This window comes from Erythrolamprus reginae, chromosome 2 (genome assembly GCF_031021105.1).
Source record: "Erythrolamprus reginae isolate rEryReg1 chromosome 2, rEryReg1.hap1, whole genome shotgun sequence".
NCBI classification, from domain to species: domain Eukaryota; kingdom Metazoa; phylum Chordata; class Lepidosauria; order Squamata; family Dipsadidae; genus Erythrolamprus; species Erythrolamprus reginae.
In genome coordinates this window covers 118,962,698-118,990,415 of record NC_091951.1, presented here as the reverse complement: position 1 = coordinate 118,990,415, position 27,718 = coordinate 118,962,698, and the positions used below count along the sequence as shown (strand labels likewise).

The window sequence follows — 27,718 nt, the reverse complement described above, 5'->3', positions numbered from 1 at the left end:
GCTCTGGGAGGGCATTTTTGGCTTCCAGGGAGCCTTTGGTGGGATGGGGGAGGGCATTTTTACCCTCCCATGGCTACAAAGAAGCCCTTGTAACTTGGGGAGGGCAAAACACGAACCTACTGGCCCCACCAGAAGTTGGAAAACGGGCCATTTCTGGTCTTCAGAGGGTTTCTGGGGAGTGGGGTAAGCTGTTTCCGTCCTCCCGAGGCATTGAATTATGAGTGTGGGCACTCACACATGTGTGAAAGCACCCACCCACCCTCTTCCGGCACACAAGGAAAAAAAGGTTCGCCATCACTGGTGTAGGGTCTCCTGCTTGGCATGGGGGGAGTTAGACTAGATGACCTATAAGGTCCCTTCCAACTCTGTTATTCTGTTAAGCCCTCCCCGAGACGGACTTTTTAGGGACATGATTGGATAGCCTAAATTTGTTTCATTTTAATGTTCGAGGGTGAGTCAAAAAGTAATGCCATTTTCTTTATTTAAGGTGACGTTTTTGATAAAAATACCTGAATTTTTCCCCAGTTATAGAATAGAATAGAATAGAATTTTATTGGCCAAGGGTGATTGGACACACAAGGAATTTGTCTTGGTGCATATGCTCTCAACGTACATAAAAGAAAAAGATACATTTGTCAACAATCATGTGGTTCAACACTTAATGATTGTCATAGGGGTCAAATAAGCAATGAAGAAACAATCAATATTAATAAAAACCTTAGGATACAAGAAACAAGTTACAGTCATACAGTCCTAAGTGGGAGGAGATGGGTGATAGGAATGATGAGAAAAACTACTAGAATAGAAGTGCAGATTTATTAAAAAGTCTGACAGTGTTGAAGGAATTATTTGTTTAGTAGAGTGATGGCGTTCGGGAAAAAACTGTTCTTGTGTCTAGTTGTCTTGATTATATCACTTACGTTCTGAAATATTTTGTTTCTTACTTTTTAGGTTTGTAGACTCACAAGGAAAATTAGAATAGCATTAGCATTTTAGACTTATATACCGCTTCACAGTGCTTTACAGCCCCCTTTAAACTGTTTACAGAGAGTAAGCATATTGCCCCCAACAATCTGGGCCCTCATTTTACTGACCCTGGAAGGATGAGTCAACCTTTTGAGTCAAAATTCAAAATGACTGCCACCTTTGCATCAAAAACAAAGAACAGTGACAGAATTCATTATTGCTAAGGGGAAAACCCCTGTGAACATTCACAGAGGATTACAAAATGTGTTTGAGGACAATACTTTAGACCAGTGATTTTCAACCTTTTTTGAGCCGCAGCACATTTTTTACATTTACAAAGTCCTGGGGCACACCACCAACCAAAATGACACAAAATGACACTCTAAGACACTCTTTCCATCCCTGTCTTCTCCCCCCCTCCCATTGTGTGTATATATACACACACTCTTGAACCATTTCCAAAAACAGGTTTGGGCTGGGGGTTTTCTCTCTCTTATTCTTGGGTGCTTTTTATCATATGCTTTAAAACAAAAGTCACTTCTCTCTCTCTTTTGTTTCTCTCTCTTTCCTTTCATTCTCTGCTTCAATCATTTTCTCATTTCTCTTTTTTCTCCCCTTTTTTCCTCATTTCTCTCTCCCTTACTCTCCTTTTCTCTCTCTCTCTCTTGCTTTCTTTCTCTCTCTCCCCCCTCTTTTTCTCTCTTGCTCTCTCTGTGTTTCGCTTTCTCTCTCTCTCTCTCTCTCTCTCTCTCTTGCTCTCTCTCTCTTTCTTTCTTGTACACCATGCCAGCAACAGCGGCATCGGGCAGTAGTCACGGGGTGGCGGCAGGGCGGTCAGCTGCGAGCGGGAGTTCCAGGGCGGAGGCACCGACGACGGCGGTTGGACATGTTGCTGGATGCCGTACATGCTGATGCTGTGCTGGGCATGGGCGTGGGGCTGGCACCTCCATCCCGGTCCAGCCAGCGGGCCAGTGCCAGCCCCGCAGCACCAGCATGTACTGCGTCAAGCAACACGTCCAGACGCCGCCTTCGGTGCCTCCACCCTGGAGCTCCCCCTCGCAGCCAACTACCCTGCCGCCGCCCCGCCATGGCTACTGCCCAATGCCGCTGTTGCCGGCATGATGTATGCTGTTGCCGAGTCGACCGCTCGCAGCCGCTGCCCTGCAACTACTGCTCAGTGCCGCTGCTGCCTGTGCCCTCCTGCCAGGCCCCAAAGCTCCCCTGCCGCCGCCAGGGAAGCTCCAGCTGGGCAGGGTGCAGTAGCTGCCGGAAAACTTGGAAGGCACGAAGAAGGAAGCTCAGCATCCAGTCTCGCAGCTTTTTGCTCTCCGCGCCCTCAGCAAAAAGTTGTGACACCGGAAGCTGAGCTTCCTTCTTCATGGCACACCTGACCATGGCACACTGGTTGAAAAACACTGCTTTAGACTATAGCAATGTATGCAGCTGGGTCCATTGTCTGAATGATGAAAAGGTGGGAACTGTGAGCGTAGCTGATGAACTCTATTCTGGCCATCCGTCCGTCTTCTTCTGTGAATCCTGCCAATAAAGCAAAAGCAGATGCTCTGATCAGAGAAGACAGGCATATAACTCTTGATGAGTTGGCAGAAATCCTTGGAGTGAGCCATGGAAGTGCTTACAACATTGTCAAATCACTTGATTTTTTAAAAGTGTGTGCCCACTACCAAACACAAGACTGACTAAATGTCTGCACTGAACGTCTCAAACAAAGTTAGTTATTACTGTGACGAGGAAGTGAAAACTGCAGTGAAGAAGTGGCTCAAAGAACAGTCAACTAAATTTTATGAGACAGGGATACATGCTCTCATTCAAAGATGGAACATTACTATATTGAGAGAAATTGTGACTCACAGCGGACCAGCTTCATTTTGATGTATGCTACATGTTCCTGTGTTGGTAATTATATCTGTCCTAAATAAAATGGCATTATTTTTGACTCTCCCAATACTACATAGTAAATGTAAAGCTCTTTCCTGCGGCATTTGTGAAACATGCAGTCACATAATTTAATAAAAATAAAAATAATGAACTCACATTCTACTATGGTGTGTTATTGTCAAAGGGATAGCAAATTGGAAAACCTGCAGCACTTTAGGCATTAAATAAAATTGTTCAATTGGCCATGAAATGATATCACAGGACAGCAGTGAATACAAAAGCAGAGGAAGGTCTTGAAAGACAGTGTTAACAATACACGAGCACACAATAGATACAAACTTAATGTAAACCACTGCAAACTCGACTGCAGAAAATACGACTTCAGCAACAGAATGATCAATGCCTGGAATGCACAACCTGACTCTGTGGTTTCTTCCCCAAACTTAAACCAAATTTAACCTTACACTATTTACAGTCAATCTCGCCCCATTCCTAAGAGGTCTGTAAGGGGTGTGCATAAGCGCACCATTGTGCCCACCACCCCTGTTTTACTATCCTATTGTCCTCAATTTACCTGTATTTACTTTGCTTATGTTTATACCAATACCTGCTATTTTATACATAACTGACAAACAGATAACATAAATAAAAAACACATTGCCGACAGCTTCAACACTACAAAGTTTTTGTGGCAAGCCCTATGAGTTTATAAGAAAATCACCTTTTCTGCCATCCCTGGACCAAATGCAACAAATCTGACATTTGATTTGATACTTTATTGTTAACTCTAATTTTAAAATAATAATAATAATTTATTAGATTTGTATGTCGCCCCTCTCCGCAGACTTGAGGCGGCTCACAACAATAATAGTAACAATGTGCAATATAACAATGTAAAAATCCTAACAGTTGACATTCATGACTGAACACCCCCCCCACCCCCACAAAATAAATGACTCTCAAAGATAGGAGTGAAATAGCAAGCTACGTTCCAAAAGCCTTTTCCTTCTCCTTCTTTGTTTTAATTTTTTAATTACTTTTTTAAATTTGAATTTACAAAAATAACTTGCAATATATAAATCATACAAGTAGTAACAGTAACAAGCAAGCAAGTCAACATAAACAGAACAAAAAACAGAACAAACATAGTTCCCTCTAAGCTGAGCAGTGAGCAATGGCTCACTTAAAAATCATCATCAACTCAGAGTTTTTCAAACCTGCCCAGAAGCCGAGAGGGAAAGAGTGAGAGGGAAAGAGTGCCGCCCAGTCCTGAAGGGACTGCCGCTCAGACACTATACTTTTCCGCCCACCCCCCCCCAAAAAATGAGAGGGAACACTGCAAACAAATCCTTCTCCCTCTTATAGAAAGACCACAACTGAATTTCAGGCCCAGCTTGGCCCAGAAATTGCCTTGCTGCTTGGGCATAACTGGTGATTCTTGAATTAAAATCTCTGATCAGCTGTGGAAGCTGAGGATACACTGGGGATTTCATTTACCTAGGTCAGGAATAAGCTTTAGTCAGTGTGTTTACTGGTGTATTTAAAGGCATCCACTGTTTCCTCATCAGTGATTTATTCTATTAACCAGCCATCACTGTTTTACCAGCACAGCAATGATTACATGACACTATATATATAAAAAAGGATGTGTGTGTGTGTACCAGCATAACTCTGGAGTGCCTGGAGCAATTTCAACCAAAATTGGTACACAGATAACTTACTCGCTTGGAAGGAAATATTGGGAGTGGGGAGGTGTAAATACCTTAAAAACGTCTTCAAAGAAAACCGGGGGGGGGGGTCCAGTTGCCTCTTGAAAAAGGGACCTTTGGGACAACCCTGACCTGGAGGACTGAGAATCTCCATGTAGACGATGGGAATTTATTTACGCCCTCCTAAAAGAAGACAGGACAGTCGCAAAACACCAATCTGGATGCCTCCTAACTTTCCGGGAAGGAGTAAATCCAGGAGGCCCGGAAAATAGCAGGATTGCCAGAGGTGGAACCCCGAAAGCTGCCCGGAGAATCTTCAAATCCCCGAGCAAGTAGAAGCGCCACAACCCATTTGGAAAGCTGCAAAGGCGCCTCTTGTGTGGGTCCGGGGAGAAGTAGGAGGAGCGTAGGAAGCCGCCGGGGGCGGGGACACTCGAGGAGCCCTGCGAGCTCAGCGTTTTTTGTTTTATTTTTCATGTGACGGGATGAGGTCACGAGGAGGCGGGCCTAAGTGGGAGCGAGTGGCCGCCGAGGAGAGGTGAGTGGCAAGGCAGGTTGCTTGGGTAGCGACCCCCACCCACCCCAGGAGTGCTTTCCAGGCATCTCGTGGTCGCAGGCCAGAAAAGCATAGGCGCAGGAGGGCTTGCTTTAAACCCCCGGAGTGGCTGCGCCTCTTGCCCCCCCCCTCCGGCCCCTTCCCAGAGCGCGTTTGGGCAACTTCCTTCCTCTTTTGCTCCGCTTCTAGCTTTCCTATCTTCGTGAAGCCTCGTGACTTCTTTCCCCCCAATGATCCCGTTCGGCCTCCTTCCTTTTAACAATCTCTATGCCAGGGGTCGCCAACCTTGCTATCTTTAACACTTGTGGACTTCAATTCCCAGAATTCCTCAGCCAGCTTTGCAATAGTATTACTGTATTAGAAGGAAACTAGGAACACTTTTTGCTTTGCTGACTGAGGGATTCTGGGAGTTGAAGTCCACAAGTCTTAAAGATGCCAAGGTTGGAGACTCTGCTCTATGCAATAGTATTAGAAGGAATCTAGAAACACTTTTTGCTTTGCTGACTGAGGGATTCTGGGAGCTGAAGTCCACAAGTCTTAAAGATGCCAAGGTTGGAGACTCTGCTGTATGCAATAGTATTAGAAGGAATCTAGGAACACTTTTTGTTTTGATGCCTGAGGGATTCTGGGAGTTGAAGTCCACTAATCTTAAAGATACCAAGGTTGGAGACCTTCTCTATGCAATAGTATTATTAGAAAGAATCAAGGAACACTTTTTCAGACTAACCTGTTTTTACTAAAAGGTCTAAGCTTTCCTGACCCACAACTTGGTTCAGGGTTACCAGACTCCTGCTTGATGTTCAGGCCAAGCCGGAAGATCTCAACAAACACAAATGGGTGTTTAATACACAACAGCTTTCAATTGATAAAATTGAAAAAAACCCAGAATAGAATAGAATGGAATGCAATTGGAATAGGAATATAAAAAATTATTGTCACTTTGAATGTAAACTGATAGACATACATTAGAATAAAATTTTGCATGCAGCTCTCAAGGGATCACCACCAAAGGATCCCAGTATACACTACATAATCATGACAAAATAAACAAATACAAAATTATGCGCATCACCACATAAGACACACAGAAACAACAGTATAGTTCGGATGTATAAAAGTGTCTTCCCTCTCTTTCACCATAGCTCAATTTAAAATCCTACCTCAGTTTATCTGTCCATCCTTCTGATCACAAAAACTTATTAATATGTACAGTTTCAGTGCCACCAGACCCCTTCTGATTTTTGGATTTTGGAGCCCAGCTTTCCTCTTACAATGTCAGCAACTTTTACAGTCAATTTAACCAGACTCATTGCATAAAAGATTTTGCTGCTTTTCTAATCCATTCATTTTTGAAAGGAAGTGTGGTACTTAACCAATGCTGATGATAGCTGTAAGGTCTACATTTGCACAAAAGCCATGAGGCATGGATGACATTGCTAAAAACTAATGCATTTTTATGTCTTCAGTGTTCAAGGAGCACTATCCTTTCTGTGTAATGTGTGAATTTTAATGACAGGGAAGAGGACAAGTTGTAGAATGTTAAAATTGCACATGATAACAGAAAGACCAGAATACTTCCTCATCAGCAATCAACACCCAGATGAGCAGATATTAACACCAAGATTAGCATAAGACCAACAGTCAAGAAGCAAACCATACACAAAGCAAGAAACGTGCTTGTCTCAACTATTGCAATGCGCTCTACATGGGGCAACCCTTGAAAAATATTCGGAGACTACGATTGGTCCAAAATTCAGCCACGTGAGCTGTTATGGGTATTCCTAGGTACACCCATGTAACATCGACACTCCGTGAGCTGCATTGGCTCCCAATAGGTCTCCGGATACAATTCGAGGTGTTGGTTATTACCTTTAAAGCCTTACGTGGCTTAGGAACAGATTATGTACAGGACCGCATCCTGCCACATACCTCCCAGTGGCCAGTTAGGTCCCACAGGGTTGGCCTTCTCAAGGTTCCTTCAGCCAGATAGTGTCGGTTGGTGGGACCATGTGGGAGGGCCTTCTCTGTGGCAGCTCAGGCTCTGTGGAACCAACTTCTCCCTGAGATCTGCACGGTCCCCATCTTCCTGGCTTTATGGAAGGCCATAAAAACATGGCTTTTCCAGCAGGCCTGGAGCTGGTGGATGGCTCCATCTTATCCCGGCCGTACAGATGAACGTTTAAAGCTGTGTTATTGTTTTTAATTGTTGTTTTATAATTGTTGAATTGATATGGATGAAATTACCCAAATGGCAGTAAAGGGAGATATTGTGGTTATGGGTGATTTCAACATGCCTGATGTTGACTGGAATATCCCCAGTGCCCTTACATGCAAAAGTAAGAATATAGTAGAGGTCTTTACAGGAGCAGCTCTGGCACAGCTAGTTAAGACACCAACTAGAGGGGAGAATATTCTAGATTTAGTTTTTACAAATGGGAATTGAGTTTCAGAGGTCAAGGTGGGAGAAAATTTAGGTTGCAGTGACCATCTATGTTTGTGGTTTGATGTAAAAACTGATTGTGAGCAATCCTATACTGCAACCAAAGTATTGGATTTCAGAAAAACAAATTTTAATGCAATGGGGGAATATTTAAATAATGAATTAAAGGGGAGGAATAAATTGGCAGGAGCGAGCACCCAGTGGACTGTATTAAAAAAGGCCATCTTAAAAGCCACAAGACTTTATGTAAAGCAAGTAACTAAAGGTAAAAGGAAGAAGAAACCGCTATGGTTTAGCAATGATGTAAGGGCTATAGTCAATGAAAAAAAGGCTGCCTATAGGAGGTATAAAGAGTCTGGAAGTATAGCTGATAGAGAGGTGTATAAAATGAGACAGAAGGAGGCGAAACAGATAATATATGCTGCTAAAGCCTCAAAAGAGGAAGAAATAGCAAAATCTGTAAAGAAGGGGGATAAAACCTTCTTCAGATATATTAGTGATAGGAAGAAGAAAAACTGCAGCATCACAAAGCTTAGTACCGGGAATAATACATGCATTGATGGGAATAAGGAGATCGCTGACCATTTCAATAGCTACTTCTGTTCAGTTTTCTCAAAAGACACCTTACAAAATAATACTATAGAGGGATATAGCATTGCTTCCAGCTGTACCGATTCAGCTCCAGTGATCTTAGAAGCTAATGTCTTAGAAGAACTTGAAAGATTAAAGATAAATAAGGCAATGGGTCCAGATGGCATCCACCCAAGAGTTCTTAAAGAACTCAGATCTGTCATTGCTACCCCCCTGACTGATTTGTTTAACCAATCCCTGTTAACAGGAGATGTCCCTGAGGATTGGAGAATGGCCAGTGTTGTGCCTATCCACAAGAAGGGCAGTAGAGAAGAAGCTGGTAACTACAGGCCAGTTAGCTTGACATCAGTTGTAGTTAAAATGATGGAGACTCTACTCAAAAAGAGGACAAATCAGCATCTAAAAAACAATAACTTATTGGACCCAAATCAGCATGGCTTTACTGAAGGCAAATCGTGTCAGACTAATCTCATTGAGTTCTTTGACTATGTCACAAAGGTGTTGGATCAAGGTGGTGCCGTGGATATTGCCTATCTGGACTTCAGCAAAGCCTTTGATACGGTTCCACATAAAGAGCTGATAGATAAATTAGTGAAGATTGGACTTAATCCCTGGATAGTTCAGTGGATTTCAAGCTGGCTGAAGCATAGACATCAGAGTTATTGTTAATGGCGAGTATTCTGAGCAGAGACAGGTTACAAGCGGTGTGCCACAAGGGTCTGTTCTGGGTCCTATTCTTTTTAATATGTTTGTGAGTGACATAGGGGAAGGTTTGGTAGGGAAGGTTTGCCTATTTGCCGATGACTCTAAAGTGTGCAATAGGGTTGATATTCCTGGAGGGGTCTGTAATATGGTAAATGATTTAGCGTTACTATATAAATGGTCAAAGCAATGGAAACTGCAGTTTAATGTTTCCAAATGTAAAATAATGCACTTGGGGAAAAGGAATCCTCAATCTGAGTATTGCATTGGCAGTTCTGTGTTAGCAAAAACTTCAGAAGAGAAGGATTTAGGGGTAGTGATTTCTGACAGTCTCAAAATGGGTGAGCAGTGTGGTCGGGTGGTAGGAAAGGCAAGTAGGATGCTTGGCTGCATAGCTAGAAGTATAACAAGCAGGAAGAGGGAGATTGTGATCCCCTTATATAGAGCGCTGGTGAGACCACATTTGGAGTACTGTGTTCAGTTCTGGAGACCTCACCTACAAAAAGATATTGACAAAATTGAACGGGTCCAAAGACGGGCTACAAGAATGGTGGAAGGTCTTAAGTATAAAACGTATCAGGAAAGACTTAATGAACTCAATCTGTATAGTCTGAAAGACAGAAGGAAAAGGGGGGACATGATCGAAACATTTAAATCTGTTAAAGGGTTAAATAGGGTTCAGGAGGGAAGTGTTTTTAATAGGAAAGTGAACACAAGAACAAGGGGACACAATCTGAAGTTAGTTGGGGGAAAGATCAAAGGCAACATGAGAAAATATTATTTTACTGAAAGAGTAGTAGATCCTTGGAACAAACTTCCAGCAGACGTGGTTGGTAAATCCACAGTAACCGAATTTAAACATGCCTGGGATAAACATATATCCATTGTAAGATAAAATACAGGAAATAGTATAAGGGCAGACTAGATGGACCATGAGGTCTTTTTCTGCCGTCAGTCTTCTATGTTTCTATATATGTTTGTGAATTAAGGGTTTTATAATTGTTTTTACAGTTTAGCTGCTCAGAGTCTGTATGGAGTTGGGCAGCATACAAATCACAGTAATAAATAAACAAACAAATAAGAACTGCCAAAGTAAACAGCCCAACCAAAGAACCCCCAAGTCCACTCTAATAGGGCAAGCTATTAGAACACAGGTGTCAAACTCGATTGCATTACGCAACAGTTTTTTGCTTTTGCAGAGCATAGTGGGTGTGGCCTGCACATGATGGATCTGGTCTGGGGGATCACCAGTTTGACACTCCTGCATTAGAATATAAAATGAGAGCAAACTCCACTTGCTAGTGGATAATGTTGCCTAATTTTGATAATGAAAAGTCTGCAATAAAATAACTACGCTCAGGGAGTACCAAAGGTCCTTCACAAATAATGTTGTGCTGCTCTTTAACTTTTTTCAGAACAATGAACAGATCTGTCAAGTATTTGGGGGAGAAAGAAGCTCTTAGATAGAAAAAGACTTGAAGACAGTATAGGTAGTCCTCAATTTACAACAGTTTGTTTAGTAGTTGTTGCAAAAGTTACTATGGCACTGAAAAAAGGGACTCATGGTCATTTGTCACACATACAGAACATCCATGGTCACATGCTTGGCAACTGACTTGTATTTATGATGGATGCAGTGTCCTGGGGTCACTCAAGCACCTTTTGCAAAACTTCTGGCAAGCAGAGTCAATGGGGAAGCCAGATTCACTTAACAAACATGTTACTAACCTTACAATTGCAGTGATTCACTTAACAACTATGGCACAAAAGTTGTAAAATGGGGCAAAATTCACTTAACAAGTGTTTCACTTATCAACAGAAATGTTGGGCACAATCGCGGTTGTAAATAGAGGACTACCTGTAATGTTTATATCTACGTAAGTAGCCAACCCTGCCTTCACATGTTTAGCCTACAATTGAAAAGTATAATCGGAACATTCTTACCAAAATTGCAGGTTACAATGAAGCTTATAATCCTACAAAATTACAATGAGTCCAGTGAATGGGCTGCAAAGTACATTAGAAACAGAATAATCCAGTTTAATCCAGGACCAAAGAAATATTTCACTCTTGGACTTCCCACTGGTAAGTTACAAACTTCAGTTTGTAGGAGGTGAGCTATGGAGTCATAATTTACTTCTGGTCTAATTCAGATAAAAGACTGTCTCGGTGTTATTATGATCAAGCTGTCATTCTTTACACAGGATGTTTGTCACAATGATTATAAGGTGACTAATATTTAGGAAGGCAGTTTGTTTTTTCAAATTTAGAAGAAAAACTTTACATGGAAATAATCTGTTAAGAGCTTTGTTTGAACACATGGACATTTAATTGGGATACAAATTCAGCAGATTTTTATACACTTTACTCCTAGGCTACACATATCTGACATGAACATTCTCACAATTAGATGCCCATAGCAAGTCTGGCTAGATAGTTTGCTAATGGGCTGAGCAGACTTTACCTATTTTTTGACATTAAAGTTTGATAGATCAGTAAGCAAGTAAAAAAATAAAATGTCCACCCTGTTTTAATAGTCCATACAATTTTCATCATAATAACAATGCTTGCATTGCTATAACGGTATATGAAATTAGATGCCTTTTTAATTTTATTTTTAACTCACTATTCCCAGCAAAGCTCCCGTTAATCATTCCTGTGACATGTTCACTTTTTCCTCTATGATATTAAAGAATTTACTCAAGCCATACTCTGTGTTGCTGGTTAGAAATGGAGTTGGAATGAAATGTATCCTGTTTCAAAATGCATGTGCCTATCTTTTCCAACAAAGACATCATACAGTATTGTGATGTTTTAAATTTTCCTTTTCCTTTCCTTTTTTAAAATGTGCAATCGTGTCTGTTTTTCAAAGATTGTCTGGCCAAGCTCTGTAATTTTCTTGGCAAGATTTTTCAAAAGTGGTTTGTCATTCCCTCCTTCCTAGGGCTTAGAAAAAGTGACCGGCCCAAGGTCACCCAACGGGCTTCATGATGAGGCAGGACTAGAACTCAGTTTCCCAGTTGCTAACCGGATGCTTTAACTACTGCACTAACATCTTCCATGAAATCTAATAATTTAATCTTGGACATTAACTGTTGTTTCATCTCATTGATTGCTATTGATGGGAACGAGGTCCCTGTGCTGATGTTTACTGTCAGATTAATAAGATTTATTGTAACTAAGAATCAGGATGAGATTGTTCTTTTCTCTGGCCCTCTATTTCTGGATCACTGCATCCTTTGCCACTACCTGTTATTTTAATCTATTCTCTTGCGCTGTAGTATTGAATCCTACCTGTGTTTGAGTCCTCTACTATTTTTGGCCATTTACCATTTGCATAGTAAAGAACTCATTCAGTAGTAACACTGATGCCAAATTCCTGTCTATTACATCATTCCAGAGGGGATATAAAAAGAATTTTATTCATTTCATGAATTACATGATGAATGCATGCATTCATCAGCAATCCTCAGAAGAATGATTCAGCATTAGCAACAAAGAAAGGGTCACGGGCAGTGAATGCCAGTCCAGTTTTGAAGATCTTGATGAAGCTGTCTCTGAGCTGAAGAACATGTTTGGACCATTGTTTCTGCCGTCACATAAACCATTTCAGTTGTCAGTTAAATAAATGCCTTTTGTGCAGAACAACCTTTGTTTTCATGGATGGTGTATTGCTTTCTCTCTCTTTAGGAAGTACCCCGTTAGGATGTTACAAAAAACTGATCGAATATTGTAAAAATGGAGATCTCTCTTTCAAATATGTGAAAACCTTCAATATGGATGAATATGTAGGTGAGTCACCTTCACATTGAAAGCTGTAGGGGGGCTTGTCATCTTTTCCATTTCTTGTTTCTTCGTTACATACAAGTAAAGACAAATTTATTGTACTTTGGCGAGTCCTGAGCCCTAAACACATAGATCACCATTTAGCAGTAACCCATCTGAGCAGAAGTAAACCCTTGAAAAGTGTTCGGAAACTTCAGATCGTGCAGAATGCGGCCGTGAGAGCCATTGTGGGGCTCCCTAGATTCAGCCACATTTCTGCAACACTCTGTGGCCTGCATTGGCTGCCGATCAGTTTCCGGTCACAATTCAAAGTGTTGATAATGACCTTTAAAGCCCAACATGGCATTGGACCAGAATACCTCCGGAACCACCTTCTACCGCATGAATCCCAGCGGCCGATAAGGTCCCACAGAGTTGGCCTTCTCCGGGTCCCATCGACCAAACGTCATTTGGCGGGCCCCAGGGGAAGAGCCTTCTCTGTGGCGGCCCCAGCCCTCTGGAATCAACTCCCCCCAGAGATTAGAACGGCCCCCACCTTCCTTGTCTTTCATAAATTACTCAAGACCCACCTTTATCACCAGGCATGGGGGAACTGAGACATCCTCCCCCAGGCTTTTATATTTTATGTTTGGCATGTGTTACATGGTTTTAAATTGCTGGGGTTTTAGATATGTTTTATTTTTTTAATATTAGATTTGTTTCACTGTTATATTGTTTCTATTATTGTTGTGAGCCGCCCCGAGTCTTCGGAGAGGGGCGGCATACAAATCTAATAAATAAATAAATTCTCTTAGCAAGTATACAGATAATAGATCTATCTTAAAGGACTGTTGTATAAATTATGGGATTGTTTATAGAAAGTGACTATAAGATATAGTTATTGAAAGTGAAAACTTCTTAATCTTTCTCTTTTAGGTATCATCTGTGTAAAACAATGGGCAGGCAAATGAGTGTAGTAGGATGAAACAAGCACTTTGAATGGTTAACTCAGGCTAGGGCACCTAAGATCTTTCAAAGCATCTTAAGGATGAGAAAGTCCTGAGCTGACTCTTTTTGCCTCTACCACTTTCAGATTGATGTGTAAGAAGGAGGCTAGGATGGTTCTTCTTTCTTTGATTCTGATAAAAATTGTTGAGGGACAGATTGAGAAACAAGCTTGATCTTTCCTGCCCAAATCGTTTCTGTGGAAATTTCTGAGCAGCTGTAGCTTTTTATAGGATATAACTACTGTCAAGGTTCCAAATAGCATCCGAGAATTAAATCAGAGTCTGAGGCATGGCCTTCTTCAAAGTACTGATTTATTAACAGAGCCATGTTAGTAACATCTTGGAGAAACCTGAATCGGAAGTCCTGTGGGTTTTTCTACCCAGGTTCAAGTTCTTCGCGTTCCCACACCCACAAGTTCATCACATGGTCCCCTCTGGTTTTGTCAACGTGTCTGATCCTCCCATCAACTTCTGGGCAGATACTGAACAAAGGATGACCTTGAATATCTAGAAGGGTTTTTTTATGGCTGGTACTCTCCCCCTTCATGCAACCACCCCTCCTAAATTCCCACAGTCCTAATACATTCTACAGCCTATTATGTGGCAGGCCAAAGCCTCCAACTCAAACGATGGCTTTGGCCTGACGGCTACACTTGCTCAAGTGTAGAGTAGGTTTACCGTAGAGATTTTTAGTTTACTTCTCAGGGTTGGCATAGGGGAAACCTGTAGGAAGGATTGCTGTGTATCCCATCTTGATTGTGGTGGGAAATAGATTACATCATTATTATTTTTATATTTCTAGGCCTATAAGAATTTTTACAGTTCAGGTTTTGAGTCACCAAGCTACAACATAGAAATACGTCGTTAATCTATTCTAAGGCATAACATTTGTTCATCTAGTTCTGCCTGCACAGTTGCAGCTAGCAGATGCTCTGTAAGAGACCAGCAAGCTATCATTCCCAGCTTGCTACTAAATCACTTTTAAGTGGAATTGCCAATGGCTATACCTAAAACCTTCTGCTACCTGGAACAGGTACTTTTCCTACTATGTTATAGCTGTTGTAGGCTGTCCTTTCAATATTATGGATGGAAAAATGAGACATAAATAACTGAATTAAAAGCAATCCCATGCTAACACACTATTCTGACAGGTCTTCCAAGGGAACATCCAGAGAGCTACCATTCCTTCATGTGGAATAACTTCTTCAAGCACATTGACATCTCTCCTGAAAACACTCATATTCTGGATGGGAATGCAGCTGATTTACAGGCAGAATGTGATGCCTTTGAAGACAAAATAAAAGCAGCTGGAGGAATAGAACTCTTTGTTGGGGGTGAGTATTCAAAGGCATTGGAAGCAGGAGTGAAGTTATAGAGGGGGGATTCATCACAGCTTTCAGACGACTTCAAAACATCCAATATTTTTTTTTAGTTTTTCTTTATTTTTCTCCACATTAAAAAGCATACATAACAACCCATATACTTTCAATGCCAACCCATATCCATATATTATATCTTATAAACAATAATAAAATAACCTAAATTGCATTCCAAATCTGTTATTCAGTCTGTCCCCAAATTTCAAGGGAGATATTTTTGATGCTGCCAATCAGACTTAAATATTAAGTTATATCCATCAAAGTTATATAAAACAAGACTTTGTGAACAGGCTTGTGGTCATGTTTCAAGCTAAATTAATCTCTGTAATGTTTTTCAAAATTACACTCAAAAGAGAAAACAGGAATAACAATGATAGAACGGGATTTTTGTTAAGATATTCATGGACTGGGAGAGCCATGTTAACAAGGTCAACCAATGAATCAGCACAGCAACTAAGTCAGCCAATGGGAGCTAACCACTACTGAGTCTGTGCAGAGAATCAAAATTGAAAGCCTAAGTCCACTCTGTACTCTCTGTCCACTGAAATAACTGTTCTCTGCTGTCTGTAACTGCTTGAAGAAATAATCTACTTGTGGTATTGTATATATATTATTATGTTTATAAAGAAGTTAATGAATCCAGCTATCTTATAGAATGGTGGTTGGGTAAGGGAAGATGGCTACAAATAAATGCAATATGCAAATATATGAATGAAAGGAAGAATAAAGAAGCACTAGGGAGGAGATAGAGTTAGAGAAAATAATAAGAGAAAAAAGTGAGGGTATCAAGGCACAAGCAAGTAATATATACTGTATAAGATGTTAGTGCAGTCAGATGGGTATGTGACCCAAGGATTGACTAAATGGTGGCAGAGTGAAATACAAGTAGATGTGCAAGAGATGAACAATATAGTGGAGAATATAAGGAAAATTAAGAATACAAGGGTTAGGGAAATACAAGGTTTAGGAAAATATTACATAAGTGGTATTACACACCCGTTCAACTTGCATATTTCCAGCAGAATGTTAAAAATACTTGTTGGCATGGGTGTCAAGATAAAGGAGTGTTTGTGCACATGCTTTGGGAATGCCCAGTAGTGCAGAACTTTTGGCAAAAAGTGCAAGAGGATATTAATAGGATGTTAAATATACGATGGATAATTACCAAGCAAATGGCAGTATTAGTCAAAAGTAATGCGATGGGAGAATTTAGAGAAATAAAACAAGCAGCGATAGAAAGCGCTCAGGTGGTAATAGTCTTGGGTTGGAAGGATGCAACAAAATGAACAATGTGCAAAATTGGTACCGGTACATGGTAGATCATATTCAATTTGAGATTATGGACAAAAGGATGAATTTGGTTAATGAAACTGATTTGTGACAACTGATGGGACGATGGGACAAGGTAAGACGATATTTGGTTAGTAGAATCCGAGACCAAGCTACAAGGAATAAATTGGAATCACTTTATAATATGTAAATAGATATTTTGCTCTTGAGTTAAAATAGTATATATGAGAAACACCTCCAATTATGGTGGTGGAGTGTGAATGTTTGTCTGGTGGTGGGCACCAATCACAGAGCACTTGTTGTATGTTGTGTGTGTGTTTATTTTCTATAAAATCAATTAAAAATTTTAATTTAAAAAAATCCAGCTGTGCTTCTAGTTTTGTTTTTTTATGCAACAACTGTAATATATTTTTTTAAATGAACAAATAAACTGGATTTTGTTCAAAAGGTGATGCGGGTATAAACAGATAAGGCCCTAATACCTATACCATTTGTGAGAGGGTTTTTTATGAGGTGTTATACTGGCATTAGGGAGATCTATCTGAAAATTCACTTTTGATCATGGAGGTTTACTGGCTGACTCTCACCCCAACCTACCTCCAGAGTTTTGAGAAAAAGAGGAAGGTGGGAGGCAGTAAGTTCTTTCTCTACTGCCTTGAGCTCCAGAATAAAAGGCAAGATATAAAATTAACCAAATGAGATGTTATGTGGCATCAGGGAAGATGAACATTTTTTATTGGCAATGAGACTAAACTTTAATGAGGCAGCAAATTGAAATATTGTAGGTGGGTATAAAAGTCCTTGGTTGAGTCATTTTGGGGATGGGTTGAATATCTTGAAAGGTTCTGTGATTATGAACTTAACCCTGAATTTGGAAACCCATTTGGGAGGAAGCATCATTGATTGATACATTTAGCTGAAGATTGCTAGAGCAGCCAGTTTCATTGATCTAATCCTCTTGCCAAAAATGTTGCTAATTCTTCTAAGGGAATGTTCTTTTTTCAGACATTTGGCAGTAATGTAAACGTTTTGACAATTACTGTCTGTATTATGGCCTAAAGAAACATTCACAAACATCTGTTTAAATGAGGCACTTATTATTCTGAGGTACTTAATCCTAAGGCATATTTACTGTTTAGCAGCTATCAATCAATTATAATGATTTCCCCTGCAGGTATTGGTCCAGATGGTCATATTGCCTTCAATGAACCAGGGTCAAGCTTGGTATCCAGAACAAGAGTGAAGACATTAGCTATGGACACAATATTGGCTAATGCTAGATTCTTTGAAGGTGACCTTTCCAAAGTGCCCACAATGGCTCTCACCGTTGGAGTAGGTACAGTCATGGATGCCAAAGAGGTTAGAAGCATAATAGCTACCGCCAGAAAAGAGACAGAGGGGGATATGAAACAAGCAGCTTGTCCGAAAAGACTTCTAGGTTACTCATTAATATAGAATACTGGATCTGGAAGGGACCATGTTGGCCATAAAGTCCAACTCCTTTTCAGAACAGTAATCAAAATTCAACTGTCTGGATCAACCCTACTTGAGTAGATCCAGTAAAGTGGAGCTAATTTCAGTAATCAGCTATAATATGAAAATGCTCCTGTTACTGGGACATTTTTTTACATTTCAACCACAACCTATTTTCCTAAAACTGGAATCTTTAATTTTTCTCTTGTGCAATCCTGGGAAATGGAGATTCTTTATCTTCTGTGTTATATCCTCCCAGGTATTTGAAGAATGCTATTATATGTGCTCATTGGCCATCTTCTCAAGGTCTGCGTTTCAATTTCTTTTTATTTTCTACATAGGATTTTCTAATCTCCTGATAATCCTCACTGCTATTTAAATCTGTTGCAGTTTGTTGGAATGTGGATTGGTACTTAATATGGAAGTTTATTTATACTGCTCAAAAAAAATAAAGGGAACACTCAAATAACACATACTAGATCTGAATGAATGAAATATTCTCATTTAATACTTGGAGTTATATTCCGTAAATAAAGTGTTCCCTTTATTTTTTGAGCAGTGTATTTCAAAACAAATCCTTGACCTTTCCTATTTAGGTATAGATCATGTAGTGTTAATTGGTGTCTACACATGCATGTTAACATTGAGTATGGTGCACAATTTACTGAGGGAAGTTCCTTTGGTCCCTTTCTCTGATATTTGTAGTGTAGGATACAAATGAACCTAGTGATGACTATAAACGAACTGCTTTTAAAACAGTTAAAGCAGTTTACAAACTTATTTCTTGTTTGTGTTATTGGAAGTTTTCTGTTGCACAATAAATAAGTCTATGGAACATAACAAATTTACCATTCATATAGTACTTGAATAGAACAGATGTACTAATAAACATTGATGAACTAAAAGTTGGTATATTTATTTGCCTAGCACAGTGTTTCCCAACCTTGGCAACTTGAAGATATTTGGACTTCAACTCCCAGAATTCCCCAGCCAGTATTCGCTGGCTGGGGAATTCTGGGAGTTGAAGTCCAAATATCTTCAAGTTGCCAAGGTTGGGAAACACTGGCCTAGCAGACCTACCAAACTAGTTGTAGCTGAAAAATGGACAGCATGTAGAAAAAATTCAGGATGAGTATCAATTCTCTTACCCTTTTACCTATCAACAATGATAATGCACTGAGCTGTAAGTAATGATTTCAGAATCCTTTAAGAGGTCTGCAAATCCCTATTTTATTTCCAAGGTTCCAAAAATGAAATCAGGACATTAACTGACTACAGTATATACAATAGCTTCATGAATGCTGCAATAAATCTAGTATTTCATATACTTAGCTTTTTATTTGGAATTTTGTAAAACAGCAAAATTTCATTCGGAGGCTTTCCATTCTTACATAGTAACACAAGACTCTTCTGCTGAAAAGACACAGAATCTGTACAATTCATAAATTAGCTCCTAGTAGAACTACAGAATATAAAGTGTAGTTTATATAAACTGTACAATATAAACAGAATATAAATATTTATTTATTTCATTGCTTATTTGACCCCTATGACAATCATTAAGCGTTGTACCACATGATTCTTGACAAATGTATCTTTTTCTTTTATGTACACTGAAAGCATGTGCACCAAGACAGATTCCTTGTGTGTCCAATCACACTTGGCCAATAAAATTCTATTCTATTCTAAACTGATATAACTAAAAGCAAGCTGTCCTTTTACAAACTTACTATAAACATGGGGCTCTCCTTTCATTTTTGATCTTCATGTTTTACCCCCAGATTTTCTGTTAAGTAGAATTCCACATAGCTCCAATGATTACAATTATCTTCTCCCTTTTATTCTTTTGAAAAAGTTCTCCGGTGTTGAAAAACATAATTGGACGTTTTAAGTTAGTTCATGCAGGTATTAGTGTCTTAGACCTGTGACGGTGAACCTATGGCACTATTTGAGGGCACGTGAGGGCACCTCATATCTGGGGACACACGGAGCCATATCTGAGGGCAGGGGAGGCTTTCCTGAAGCCTGGGGAAGGCGAAAACGACCTCCCCCTGCCCTCCGGAAGGCCCAAATATCAGTTGGAATCAGTTTATTGTCATCGACAGGCTCCGGAGGCTCCAGGGAGCCCTGTGCACAAGGGGGGGCAGAATGGGAGGGGTTGTGTGCGCATGCACATGGGAAAGGCATTGCATTATGGGTGTAGGTGCACATGTCTTTTTCCCAACTTGAAATACACGCATACCAGTAGTTGAGGATAGCAAGGACCATTTAGTATTTATGATGCTTGCCATCAAAAGCCTAACTGTGTTTCCTGTATGTCTTCTCTTTCAGGTTATGATTCTGATCACAGGAGCCCATAAAGCCTTTGCATTATATAAAGCAATTGAAGAAGGGGTGAACCACATGTGGACGGTTTCTGCGTTTCAGCAACATCCCCAAACCATCTTTATATGTGATGACGATGCTACTCTGGAACTTAAAGTAAAAACTGTGAAGTATTTTCAAGGTAGATCGTTCTACAAATCTGAAAAATAGTCTATAAATGTCTAGAATATAAGCAGGCACTAACACAGCAGTAATGTTTGGCAATTCAACTCAACAAAACATGTTGTAAAAATCCTCCATGAAGCTGCTACCTCTTTTGGTGACAGTTAAAATGTATCTGGAGTTGCAAATACAATTTGGGACGGTCATGCTTTTAACTACAAGGAGTACCTTGGGAGATTTTAACTTGTAATACAAACTTGTCCTGTTGGTTTCTCCACTATTTCTTAATATTTTCTTACTGAAGAGCTTCCACAAGTCTGTAAGTGCTTTTGGCTTATTTAGATTAACATTTTCAATATTGCCCTTCCGTCTTATCCTTTTCAGAAATCAGATTCTTTATTTTTTCAATCTGTTTTTTCACCATTTTAAGTGACATGTTTGTATCTTTTAGCCATCAATCATGTCTTCTCTTTAAATTTCCTTGAGCCAGAATCCAGTTGAAGGAAATCTTTAAATAGATAAAAAACAGCACCAAGGACCCAAGCCATTAAATGCATAATGCCGCTCCAAGTCTTCGGAGAGGGGTGGCATACAAATCTAAATAATAATAATAATATTATTATTATTATTAATATTATTATTATTATTTAAAAAGCAACAAAAGCAACTATTTGTGCTACCTCTCTAGTATCGTGGTGTATAACAAGTACAGATGTTGGTGAAAGTGCCACTGAACCACCACAATCACCATCTTGGTGTTCACCAACAATGAACAATGAAATATCTGCAGGAAGATACAAACAGATATGATGGTACTAGCTTTCTAAAACTATTATTGGCTTCACATATCTTATTAAGGCACTGCTTTTCTTAGCCAGCGCATTAACTGAAGGAGCTTTCAGGTGGCCGTTTATAAAATAGTCTCCTCAACTATTATCAGCATTGGAACCGAAGTTCTCAATACTGTTGTCTTTAAGTTCCAATTCACTTCATTCTCTTAACAATGATATATATCCATATTGTTACACGTTTTGGAGTGTTAGACAATGGGTGTTGTCTAACATGGAGATTCTCCCAACTAAATGACTGTATATTATGATTACATTAGATTTGTATCTTGCCTCCCCCTCCCCCCCAAAGTTCAAAGAATCTGTCCTAGTGATTTTCCTTTGGTTATTCCTCAAATAGGAACTCTCACAAGGTAGTTTGGGCTGGGAGATACCAGGAGACCTAAAAGTAATCTGGAGTGTTTCCATGACCGGGGGAGTTGTTGAACTTGAGCCTATCCAGTCCTAGTCACATATCTTACCCACTCCTTCACATTGGTGCTTTATCTTAAGATTATAAGGATTGTATTCTTCTTGTTCTAGACACAACATTCAAAAATATTAAGAGGAAAAGAATTAAAAACAGGATGTTGGCGTGATGCCAGTCTGCATCCAGAAAGAAAACAGTCCTCCTTTTGTGTCAAACAAAATCAACATTGGGACACATAAAGCAAAGGCAGATGAAGAAAAGCTATTTAAAGAAAATTAAAAGTCAGAACATTGGAGAAATGGAGAAATAGCTGAGTCTGACTTGGCTGCATTCTCTCTCCAGCGTGCTACTTTTAAAGAAGCCAAGTTTTGCTTTTACAAATTTAGTGTGAAAATGAAAGTGTATGAAAGTACGCAATAAACAGACTCGTAAAAAAAAAGAGAATGCATATTTACAGATACGTGCCATATCCTCTGAAATTGAGACTATAGCTTAAAAATAGATACAGGCAAAAAGCTTTGTTTGTTTAATTAATCTCTCTGTGCTTCATTCCAGTATTTCTTGTATCTTTGTTTACATCCATGACTGTATGCACTTCATGTTTTGAAGTTTTGAATTGAATAAATAAATGTTGTATTCATCTCAAATACACTGCTCAAAAAAATAAAGGGAACACTTAAACAACACAATATAACTCAAGTAAATGAAACTTCTGTGAAATCAAACTGTCCACTTAGGAAGCCGCACTGATTGACAATCAACTTCCCATGCTATTGTGCACATTCAACTTTATACATAACGAAGTATTCAATGAGAATATTTCATTCATTCAGATCTAGGATGTGTTATTTGAGTGTTCCATTTATTTTTTTGAGCAGTATACATCAACATATATTTTTTGTAATCTCTTGAATTTTGAATGTTTGATAAATCTGGAAGTCTGTGGACTCTGCAATAGATAAAGTACTGTTTTGTGGTCTTCTGAATTGGTTTTATATGTATAAAGTTAATATTCTAACTTTTAAGGTGATTTTCTATTGGGAGGGGGAGTTATTTAACAAAGTTTTATTTTTCTGTATCTCATTACATTGTCCTATGTCTGATAGTTCTAATCCCATGTCTCCGTTTTCTATAACTGGTGCTTGCTGTAGCAAAACTTCCATTATTTCATTTTCATATACCAGAAATACAGCCAGTTGCGAGAATCCCTTCCCCCAGTGCACACACTTTCATACACACACAAATTTAAGTGTAGAATACCAGGTTAGACATTTTCTTGGAAGACGGATGGTGGTAGTGGGTACTATCAAGTTGCTATTGATACCAAAAACATTAGGCAAGTCAGTACAGGGACCCCAGAGGAGAAAGGTTTGAGGTCTCCAGTTTACTAACTCAGAGATTCAAATATACTTACTACAAGTAATGCTCTCTACATGGGGCTACCTTTGAAAAGTGTTCGGAAACTTCAGATCGTGCAGAATGCAGCTGCGAGAGCAATCATGGGCTTCCCCAGGTATGCCCATGTTACACCAACACTCCGCAGTCTACATTGGTTGCCGATCAATTTCCGGTCACAATTCAAAGTGTTGGTTATGACCTATAAAGCCCTTCATGGCATCGGACCAGAATATCTCCGGGACCGCCTTCTGCCGCACGAATCCCAGCGACCGATTAGGTCCCACAGAGTTGGCCTTCTCCGGGTCCCGTTGACTAAACAATGTCGTTTGGTGGGTCCCAGGGGAAGAGCCTTCTCTGTGGTGGCCCTGACCCTCTGGAACCAGCTCCCTCCTGAGATTAGAGTCTATGGAGAGGGGTGGCATACAAATTTAATAAATAAATAAATAAGTGTAAGTTATTACTTGATAAAATATGACATTTACATAAGAATTAAACTATTTTTGTTTCCTTTAACCAGGGTTGATGCTTGTTCACAACAAACTAGTGGATCCGCTCTACAGCATGAAAGAAGTTGGAGCAGAAAGTCAATCTGAAAAAGCCTACAGCGACTAGTCCCTCTGAGCAACTGGCTAAATAGGTACCATTCTGGTACCATTACAAGACATTGGAGCGAGAGCAGCCTTTCAATATACAAAATACATTATTGGGCTCAATTATCGAAAAGCATCGTTTTTTTACCAGGTGTAGGCGTAGGGATGCAACTGCATCCAGCAATTTTAAGCCACTCAGGACTAATTACACATCAGTTTCCCACTGTTTTAAAAAGAATGTAGACCAAATGAGGTAACAGCAACCTCATTTTCTTCTTTTTTCTTTTTTAATGTTTGTAAGAGTTTCTGAGGTGGGGATGTCAACATTAGAATCTCAATTTTGTGTAGAAAAAAAAATCTGCAGGATATGAACTTTTCACTACTTTTTTGCATATTAAACACATAAATGTTTACAAACAATTTGGGGTATATTTATTTGGTTAAGAATTGGAAACAATTGGATTTCATGAAAACGTAGCCTTTTCAGAAACTGGGATGGGGAGACAAATGAAAGAGCCTCAGTGGTACAGTGGTTAGAGTGCAGTACTGCAAGCTACTTCTGCTGATCACCAGCTGCCAGCAGTTTGGCAGATCGAATCTCAGTAGGCTCAAGGTTGACTCAGCCTTCCAAGGTGGGTAAAATGAGGACCCAGATTGTTGGGGGCAATATGCTTCCTCTCTGTAAACTGCTTAGAGAGGGCTGTAAAACACTGTGAAGCGCTATATAAGTCTAGGTGCTATTTCAGACAATCTACTGGCGCTCAATCAAGTCTTAATGCAGAAATATCAGATTTTTCTAAAGTGGTATAATTATGTAATGTGAGGAAGCATCCGCTCTTGGTTTTTATTCTTCATTATTACCCAAGATATCTTTTCCCAATCTGATTGACTTTTGCTAGGAATTCTGTGAATTGCAATTCAATCTGGAAGGTATATTACAGTGAAAAGCTTCTAAGAGTGCAGGAAAACATACTACCCTCTTCTCTGTTCTCTAAGAAGTCAGTGTTTCCCAACCTTGGCAACTTGAAGATATTTGGACTTCAACTCCCAGAATTCCCCAGCCAGCGAATGCTGGCTGGGGAATTCTGGGAATTGAAGTCCAGATATCTTCAAATTGCCAAGGTTGGGAAACACTGCTCTAAGTCAGTGTTTTTCAACCAGTGTGCCATGGCACACTAGTGTGCCGCGAGACATGGTCAGGTGTGCCGCGAAGAAGGAAGCTCAGGTTTTGCTGAGAGAGAGTGAGAGTGAGAGAAAGAAAGCAAGAGAGAGAGAGAGAGAAAGAGAGAGAGAGAGAGAGAAAGAGAGCGTGTGAGAGAGAGAAAGCAAGAGAGAAAGAAAAGCGAGAGAGAGAAAGCAAGAGTGAGAGAAAGAAAGCAAGAGAGAGAGAGAGAGAAAAGGAGAAGAAGGGAGAGAAAGAGAGAGAAATGAACAAAAAGGGGAGGAAAAAAGAAAAATGAGAAAATGATTGAGACAGAAAATGAGAAGAAAGAGAGAGAAACAAAACAGAGAGAGAAGTGACTCTTGATTTAAAGCATATGATAAAAAGCCAAAGAGTAAGAGAGAAAAAACCCAGCCCTCACCTGTTTTTGGAAATGGTTCAAGAGTGTACACACACACACACACACACACACAAGGGTGGGGAGGAGACAGGAATGGAAAAAGAGAGGAGAATGTCTTGGGGTGTCATTTTGTGTCATTTGGCTTGGTGGTGTGCCCCAGGATTTTGTAAATGTAAAAAATGTGCCGTGGCTCAAAAAAGGTTGGGAAACACTGCTCTAAGTGACAGGCAGAAGGCATTTATGCCTACCTTAGAAAACAAAAATCATTTACTTCCAGTTTGTAGTAGAAGTTGAAGTGCTAACTTTTATCTATAAAAACACAAAAGTTGGTAGGAATATTTTATTTCCAACTTCTATATATAAAACCAAAAATGTTCTAAACACATTGCAGATAGGAAGAGCAGAAAATTTCGTATCAGTTTGGCCTAGAAGTATTTCTTCATGATCTCTTCTGGACAAGCATTTTTTGCAAAGTTGAATGGAGCAAACTTATCAGCCAGAGAGATGATCAAACAATGGATTTTGCTATTGACTGACCTGCCAATAGGCCCCAGTGGTAGTTTATTTCGTAAAAACTGAATGAGAGATACAAAATGACTGTTATGGCTAAAGGCAGCCATTTACAAATATGTGTTTCCCAGACAAACTAATTAAGGCCAGAAGACCAGAAATTTGCCCACAAATGCAATAGAGTGCTGTAGAAGCCTCAAAGTACGGGCCTATTATTTGAACATATTATTTTCTTTCTAACTGAACTGTGCCTTTTAAAGTCCATTTTCCATCCATGTCATGATAAGTAGTATCCAAGAGACTCTCAGCCAGCATCATTTTCCATGCTAACAGGATAAAGTGTTAAGAATTGCAGGACTTGAAGAAATCACAGCTTCTTACCTTATACTTTGCTCCTTGGACAAGGACAGCACACAACTGCTTACATTCACTGCTGTTGTTCTTGGAACAGTTTTAGTGATAATAGTGCTAACTTTTAAAAAGGAGCACATTATGCAATTTTAATGTGCTTGTTTAAATATTCAGTGTTTGTGAAAATTAAATTAAAAGATAATGTCCATGGAATTAATGATAGCAAACAAAAGCAGTTTTCTAGATGGTCCGAGCTGATTTCTGTGTGTCATCTATCGATAATCAAAGTAAATTGAACATGCATGGTACATCTTCATTTCTTTAGCTTTTGATTTTGGATAAAGATTAATCGTTCTCTTCGTCCTCCTCAGTTTCTGTAGCTTCAAACAGCCTGAAAGACAAGAAAATTGAATTTTAAACAAGAAAATATTTTGCCAACATGGTAACAACTCATGCATATAATTCTGTAAAAAGCCCCTGTCTAAAAGAGTAGCAGAATCAGGAAGCAAAACTAAAAATGTTTGTTTTCAAAACTGGATTTTTTTTCATAACTATGCAGATTTGTAATATCAGAAATTAATGAACATGCTATGTTTTAAGAGAGTATCTCTCTCTTTTCAGTAGAGAAGAACAAACTTAATAGTATTCAGATCATAACTTATCAAAATCTTTTAACATTAAAAGATCTGCAATAATGCATTCCAACCGACTTTCTCAAGACTAAACCACTACAGTGGTATCTCCACTTACAAACTTAATTTGTTCCGTGACCAGGTTCTTAAGTAGAAAAGTTTGTAAGAAGAAGCAATTTTTCCCATAGGAATAATGTAAAAGCAAATAATGTGTGCGATTGGGGAAACCATAGGGAGGGTGGAGACCCTGTTTCCTCCCAGGAGATTCCTAGAGAGGCCCCACGGAGGCTTCTCTCCACCTTTTCCGGCCCTGTTTCCTCCCAGGAGATTCCTGGAGAGGCCCCACGGAGACTTCTCCCTGCCTTTTCTGGTTACAGTTTCGGAAGCTCAGGTTTGTAAATGGAAAATGGTTGTTGAGAAGAGGCAAAAAAATCTTGAACACCCGGTTCTTATCTAGAAAACCTTTTTAATTAGAAGCTTTTGTAAGTAGAGGTACCACTGCACTTCTACATACACTTAATATACTTTCATTGTGTATAACAGCAGAAACATATATTTTGGGATTTATTCGTGAAAAAAAAATGGTTCTCTTTTAAATAATGTACAATCTACTTTTTATTTTTATTTTCAAGTAAGCACTTTTGCATTGCATTTTTCTTCTGATATAATTACTTATAAACTAAAACACAAAATGTAAGCATAATAAGAGCTAATTTATGGCTCTAAGGCACTGTTGGCGAACCTTTTTGACTCGGATGCCAAAAGGGTGTGTGCGCCCACACCCATAATGTAATGCCCTCTCCCATGCACATCCCCCGCCCACACATGTGAACAGGCCTCACTGAAGCCTCTGGACTCCTGAAACCTGGAGACAATGAAAAACAATTTCTTTCCGAACTTCCGGTTGATCCGTTGGCCCGGTTTTCGCCATCACAGGGTTCAGGAGGTTTAGGTTTAGGTTTATTGGATTTATATGCCGCCCCTCTCCGCAAACTCGGGGCGGCTCACAACAATAATAAAAAACAGTACAGTACACAATACCAAATCCAATGCCCACCCATCCAGGCTTTCCTGAAGCCTGGAGAGAGTGAAAATGGCCAAAAAGACAGCCAAAAATCAGCTGGCCAGTGTGCATGACATAGGACAATGCCGCATGC

At 39.6% G+C, this 27,718-nt stretch overlaps 2 protein-coding genes across 6 annotated transcripts in view; one reads left to right on the top strand and one right to left on the bottom strand.

Annotated features, from left to right (window-relative positions):
- Nucleotides 1–4,963: 4,963 nt before the first annotated feature.
- GNPDA1 (glucosamine-6-phosphate deaminase 1) lies at nt 4,964–23,926 on the top strand. The gene is made up of 7 exons (XM_070739335.1): nt 4,964–5,109; nt 10,816–10,945; nt 12,551–12,652; nt 14,784–14,966; nt 17,476–17,660; nt 20,106–20,280; nt 23,434–23,926. Exons 2-7 carry the CDS (start codon nt 10,822–10,824, stop codon nt 23,526–23,528), a joined length of 864 nt encoding a protein of 287 aa, XP_070595436.1. The 5' UTR covers nt 4,964–5,109; nt 10,816–10,821; the 3' UTR covers nt 23,529–23,926.
- A 1,662-nt stretch (nt 23,927–25,588) lies between these two features.
- RNF14 (ring finger protein 14) overlaps nt 25,589–27,718 on the bottom strand; it is a 29,026-nt gene continuing 26,896 nt past the window's right edge. For all 5 annotated transcript variants that reach the window (XM_070739331.1, XM_070739333.1, XM_070739329.1 and 2 more), the window contains one exon: nt 25,589–26,320. In XM_070739331.1, coding sequence (XP_070595432.1) covers nt 26,275–26,320 — 46 coding nt within the window. In that variant the 3' untranslated portion in view covers nt 25,589–26,274. The remainder of the gene's footprint in view (nt 26,321–27,718) is intronic.

Bases quoted from the DNA above. Each gene is read 5' to 3' on its own strand.
- GNPDA1 (XM_070739335.1), top strand. From the start codon at position 10,822: ATGAAGCTTATAATCCTACAAAATTACAATGAGTCCAGTGAATGGGCT. The intron at 10,946-12,550 runs GTAAGTTACAAA...CTCTCTCTTTAG, and splicing joins CACTCTTGGACTTCCCACTG to GAAGTACCCCGTTAGGATGT. The intron at 20,281-23,433 runs GTAGATCGTTCT...TCCTTTAACCAG, and splicing joins AACTGTGAAGTATTTTCAAG to GGTTGATGCTTGTTCACAAC.